Genomic DNA, 5,713 nt, shown 5'->3' on the forward strand with positions numbered 1-5,713 from the left:
TGCTCTCACAGGGCAGTCCGCGCCACCATTCCTGCCCCGGCCACCGCTCGCAGGTGCCGCCGCCGTCTTCCGCAGGATCGGCTGTCTCCACGGAAACCTCATTTCCGCTTCCGCCCGTTCCTCATGCTGCCCCCTGATTGGCTGTTCCTCCCGTCGATCCGCAGAGCGAGACCAATAGCCGCCCCCAGATATCAGGCATCCCAGCATGCACCGCGAGACGTCAGGTCCCAGACGTCAGGTCCCGGCAGGCCACGGTCTCCAGCCGGGGTAGCTCCCACTCAGGAAGGCGGTGGCTTGTCCTGCGCGCTTGTTTGGCGCCTCCAACGTGCCCGTGCGTCAGGTACGGCGGGCGGGCCTACCCGACCACCAGTGTCCCCCTCAACCGGCTCTGTGGGACTTGACCCCCGGGCCAGGCCGGCCTCATTCTGTTCCCCTTTTGCCATCACCACTGGCAGATGGAGAAGAAACGGAACCTATGGGAAGTGAGGAATTGGCCACTCGTCATACAGCCACATCGAGGCCTGAGAAGTCAAACCCAGTTCCTCCCCGAACCAGCAGGTGTGCTTCAGAAAGGCAGGGCTTAACGGCCGTGCTTCAGGGGCCATGAGCAGCGAGTGTCCGTCCAGAGCGGCTCCCACAGCTCTGCTCTGGGGTGTAGGGTTCCCCTGAGCGCTGGCTGCAGCTGATGATCTTGCCCAAAACAAGACCTGAGCCCCAGGGTGCCGAGAGGACTTACATATCTGTACCCAAATCCTTCAAATTGGTCCCACAGTGACCTTGAAAAGGTGTTCTGTGAGCCTGTCCATCACCTTGGGCAGCCACTGGCATGAAGAGCAACTGGGGCCACGGCCCATATAGAGTGCAAAAGCGGGAGAGTCTTGAATCTTTATTCAGCCAAGTTTTCCCAAGCCCCAGGCCCTGATGATGACTGTCATTCCCACCCCTTTCCCCACAGGAGGCATTCAGCTGAGGCCACAAAATATGCATTCACACACATCATGAAAAATACCCCAAGTAAGACCCTGGCTTTGATTGGCAAACAAGGCATGGACCTGAGCCAGTGCCCACAGACCCCAGCCCAGGTCCTCCTCCTTGGAGGCGCACTGAGGCACTGTTGCTGCAGTGGCAGCAGCACGCGGACTCCAGGGTGTGCCAGAGCCCAGGGCACTGCAGAGGGAAACCTGCATTCTTCCTCGCTGCCTGCCTGGTCTTCAACACCCACTATTGGTCCTGAGACCCCATCCCAGACATACAACCCTTCCCCATAGCTGAGGGTCTTCATCCCTGCAAACATGACCCTATTCTGTTGGTTGGGTCTCCAAGATTCTCGTATCTGAGACACAAATTAAGGAGACTTCTGTCTGCTCTACCCTTGCTGTAACCCTGTCCACCATGCCTCAGTACACGAAGGGCAGAGGGTGCAGAGCGATGCTCTGCTACACCCATGGGTGGACACAGGGGGCCCGCTCCTTTGCTGCTCTCTGGGTTCATTCCGCCAGCCAGATGAGGGCCTCCATGCACACTCATTCCTCAGGCCAGACAGGCCCTGTCACACTCACACGGCACACCCTCTGTGCTGCCTACGCTCCTCCTTCCACCCAGGGGTATAAGAGGTCACCCCAGGGGGCAGGCATGCAGGGCCTCCTGGATCTTCTGGCGGCAACAGGAGTACTTCTGCAGGATCTGGCGGAGGTGTTCCTCTTCCTCCCGCTGTAGGATGCGCAGGAAGTTGCGGAGCTCAGGCATGCTGAAGGCATCCCACTGCAGGGAGGAGGGTGGCAAAGGCTGCAGCAGGCATGGCCAAACCAGCAGGCCTCTCCAGAGAAGACCAGAGCATCATGGTCACACCTGGGGCTTTCTGATCAGGTTCGTGCCTGAATGGTCTGTGCTAGGGTTCCCACCATTCTGTCTAGAAGACGGGTCCCACAAAGTAGGCAGTCACCTCGAGGCAGGTAACCAAACCAGATGTTCCCAGTCACCACAGACAGGTCATGCTCACACTCTTTGAGTCTAATCCCACTTCATGGGCCCAACACATTGGAACCAGAAAGCTCCCAGGTGAAAAGTCCTCACGTCTGGAGGGGAGCCCTGGACGTCCTGGGGCCACCTGTGTGGCTGTGATATGGCCTGGATCACCACAGCGTGAGATGGACTCCTGCATCTCCCGAGGACTCCCACGACGGGAGAGAGCAGAGCACCAAGGCCGTTCTCCCTGGCGTCTGAGACAGGCCCAGACTTGGCACGAATGGCCAGGAAGCCTTCACTCGGCCACAAGGCTCACACGCTCCTGGAGAAGCATACAGGGCTTGTCCTTCACCCTCCTCCTCCTCCGAGCCTTACTGTAGCTGCAACCCTCAGCCCTGCCTAGTGACAACCCAGAATGAAGGAGGCTGTGTACTCACGTTCACCTCCCCAGAGTCATTCTCCTTCAGCACGAAGCTCAGGGCCTTCTCATTGGGCCCCGCAAGGAGTCGTAGCCGCAGGGGCTGCTCGTCATCCGACAGCTTCCGGAGGTACACTGAGGTCAGCAGGGGGGAGTGATTAGTCAGGCCCGGCCCCCTCAGCCCTGCACGCACAGCTGCATGCACATGCACCTCCCAGGTGGGTGAGGCGGGAGCCCACCTTGGCCGTGGCGCTCGGCCCGCTCAAAGAGTGCAAACTTGCGGGGGTCATCCACCACCAAGAACTTGCGCAGCAGGGCCTCGATGACCTCGCGTGCCCGCGTGCGTGACAACACGTGCAGGTGCTTGACAGCATCCTTGGGCAGGTAGAAGGAGGTGCGGCGCCTCACGGCTGTGCTCCGCCCTGGGCCCCGCCGGGCGTCCTGCAAGGTGGGAGGCTTCTTGCTGGCAGGCACGGAGACAGGGCGCACCAGCTTCAGCTGCACCTTGATGAAGCCTGTGTAGGAGCCGTCCTTGTTCTGAAGAGAAACCGAACCATGACTGGCTTCCAGGTGAGAAGGGACAGATCTGGGCACTGCCAGTCCACACGGGGCCAGGCTGGATGTGCATCAATCTCTGCGGGCCCACCCAACCATACCTCGGCTGCGACCCTTCAGACATCGGGACCACAGCTGGGCCCCTGTCCCTCCCCGAACCCCTTCCCAGGCTGTCAACTCACCAGGCTCATGAAGAGGTTGCTGTTGATCTGGCCATTGTACTCCTTGATCTTCTGCTCAATCTCAGCCTGAGAAAGGTCAGGTGTCTCCCACTGCACGGGCTCGTCCTGAAAGATGGGGCAGCACGGACCCTTAAGGAGCCATCCCATGCGGCAAGGCATGCCACAGGCACAGAGGTGAGCCCTGGGTGGGCCGCTCTGAGAAGCGGCCTTTGGCGTAGCCTTTGGAAACCGACAAAGCGTGAGCCTGATGAGAGAACCCATCACTGCTCCAGGCTGTGCATGCCAGGGATGGAGACAGCAAAGGCTGCTCTCTGCCCCAACTGTGACAGTCCAGGTGAGACCCTAAGGGCACCTTAAAACCAAGGCACTGAAGCACAAAGCCCGGGGCCAGGAAGAGAAAGGGACATTGGAAAGGGCTCTCGCTCACAGTAAAACTACCGCAGCGGCACAGCCCGGTCCCGGCACTTTAGGTGGGCCTGTGTGTGTCCTGGAGAAGGAAGCCCACTTTGCCCCTCACCCTGGCAAAGGGCCCTGGCCCACTGCATGGTGAGAAGTGTGAGGGCTGGTGCACAGCAGGAGCCCAGCCACCAGTGGGCAGAGGGGAGGGGAACCTCTAAAACATTAGCACCCCTTGGCAGAGGGCCTGGGGCCAGCCGCATGTCTGAGATCTAGTGAGGAAACCACTGTGACATGCCATTTGAGCTTGACCCAGGCTGCACAAAAGGTTCCAAGTCTGCCTCCTGCTGGAGCCTGCCCACAAGCGCCAAGCGGGTCGGTTTCTGCACCTCCTTCCTGCTGTTGGATGTTTAGTGCAAAGAGGCAGCGCCACCACTCAGCCCCTCCCCCACTCCTCCAGGAACTGGATCCTTATCGGAAAGGTGGAGTATGGACCAGGGCAGTCGGGCACTGAATAAACTTTCTCCTACCAACTGCCTTGGTCCCATTGCATCAGCCTCACTTCCTTTCCGGGTGATGTCAGACAGGCCCTAATGGGAGTGGGAGTGTCACAGACCAGCTGAGATCATGGCTGACTAATGCCTTGTCCCAAGTCCCCAGGGAGTTCCCACCAGAAGGTCTCTTACAGAATAACCCTGTGCCCGAGCTGTGCTTCAGAGCCCCTAAGCTGAAGCCAGCTGATGGGGACGGATCGGGAAGACAGGCGAGGACGCAGGTGGAGTCAGCCTGTCACTGTGTGCTCTGCACCCGGACTCGCTGCTGTCCAGCAGAGCAAGGGCGGTGCGGAGGGTAGGGTGGGCTCTCCAGCAGAAAGGTCCTGGGAGAAGAGGGAACTGAAGCCTGTTTGCTTCCCCGAGCTCCCAAGGTCTTGTGGAGAGAGGAGAGCATCGAGAAGTGACAACTTCAGCACGAGCCTTGGGGACAGCGGGAGGCCCCTAAGGCTGGTAAGAACAAATGTGTGGGCCCTGGAAAATGGGGATTCTGGGTGGGGGTAAAGGAGGGCTGGAGGCTGGGGATAAAGGGTGGGTATGGTATTCAGGCCCAAGGAGAGGCCTGGGACCGAGAGGAAGCCTCAGCGAGGAGCGCCAGGATGAGCGGGCTGCTAGGGGCAGGAGGAAAGCTGGGCGGACTCTAGTGCCAGGGCAGGAAGGAAGAGAATTCTGGGCACAGAACAGGGTGGGCACAGGGACGCCACTATCTTATTCCCCTGCCTTGGGCTGGCTCTGAGCTCCAGCCTGGGAATGAGAGAACTCGCTCCTTCCTGTTCCTTTCCCGGGTAAGTCAGGGCCCTGGACTGGGATGCAGTGGCTCCGTTCCAGCCCCTTTCCTTCTCCGGGTGACCCTCCCTCGGTAGAGTTACTCCTAAAACAAGGGCCTTGGGCAGGAGGCACCGTGCCTCCCACGGGTTGGAGAGGAGGAAGGGTTTCTTTTTGCGTTTCCAAGCTGCCTGGTGAAGGGGATTCCAAGGGCCATCCCAGAGGGATGCCCAGCAGGATCAGAGCATCTCCGTCCCCAAGCACAGAACCCGCTCGCCATCTGCCACTGTCCATGGTGACCGATGGTCTGATTCTACATACAACCGGGACGCCCCCGCTCCGGGTCAGTGGGTAGTGTCTTGTGGTTTTCTCGCCTTTCCACAATGGAAAAGAGCTCAGGCCCGAGTGACACGGAGAGTTTCAGGGATCCACACTCGGAGCTTGCACCGAGCTCCGGGCTGAGCTCCTGAAGTCGTCTTCATCTAAAGCACTATCCACACCCCTTCTCTTGGCTCATGTGAGGACTTCGCCTCCATGGCTGCAGGTCCTGCGCTTCATAGTCCCATCTCTCTTCCCCATGCTCTGGCCAGGGGTGACCAGCTCCCCAGCAGCTAGTTATCTGAGCCTGGCGGTCACACTCACAGCACAGAGGTCTCCAAGGAGGGGGACACCGGGAGACTCCCTTATATCCTGGGTTAGGGCCCCCTCCCCGGGCGCCCTCTCAGCGAGTTTACAATCTGGCCTTCCCCCCTCTGTGGATAAAGTGCCCGGATGCTTATGGTCCCAAACAAGGCTTCCTCCCCGCATCCCCAATCCCGGATCTGCAGGTCCACTCCACCTTCAGTGTATGCGCCCCCCAGGGCGCACTGCGCGTGCACCCG

At 59.9% G+C, this 5,713-nt stretch overlaps 1 protein-coding gene across 2 annotated transcripts; it reads right to left on the reverse strand.

The window, feature by feature from the left end:
* Positions 1–871: 871 nt before the first annotated feature.
* On the reverse strand, positions 872–4,187 carry RASSF1 (Ras association (RalGDS/AF-6) domain family member 1). Of its 2 annotated transcripts, none has more exons than XM_014538972.1 (4): positions 3,121–4,187; positions 2,623–2,920; positions 2,403–2,518; positions 872–1,814 (listed from the first exon to the last, which is right to left on the reverse strand). In XM_014538972.1, the coding sequence occupies exons 1-4, from the start codon at positions 3,379–3,381 to the stop codon at positions 1,581–1,583; spliced, it is 909 nt and encodes a 302-aa protein (XP_014394458.1). In that variant the 5' UTR covers positions 3,382–4,187; the 3' UTR covers positions 872–1,580. The 2 variants fall into 2 exon arrangements, with proteins under 2 accessions (XP_014394458.1, XP_005865453.1); XM_005865391.2 differs by having other exon boundaries at positions 872–1,761; positions 3,121–4,184.
* Between the last annotated feature and the right edge of the window lie 1,526 nt (positions 4,188–5,713).

This window comes from Myotis brandtii, unplaced genomic scaffold (genome assembly GCF_000412655.1).
Source record: "Myotis brandtii unplaced genomic scaffold, ASM41265v1 scaffold207, whole genome shotgun sequence".
NCBI lineage: Eukaryota > Metazoa > Chordata > Mammalia > Chiroptera > Vespertilionidae > Myotis > Myotis brandtii.

Bases quoted from the DNA above. Each gene is read 5' to 3' on its own strand.
- RASSF1 (XM_014538972.1), bottom strand. From the start codon at position 3,381: ATGGGTTCTCTCATCAGGCTCACGCTTTGTCGGTTTCCAAAGGCTACG. The intron at 2,519-2,622 runs GTGGGCTCCCGC...TGCTGACCTCAG, and splicing joins GGCCGAGCGCCACGGCCAAG to TGTACCTCCGGAAGCTGTCG. The intron at 1,815-2,402 runs GTGAGTACACAG...TTCTCTGGAGAG, and splicing joins ATGACTCTGGGGAGGTGAAC to GCCTGCTGGTTTGGCCATGC.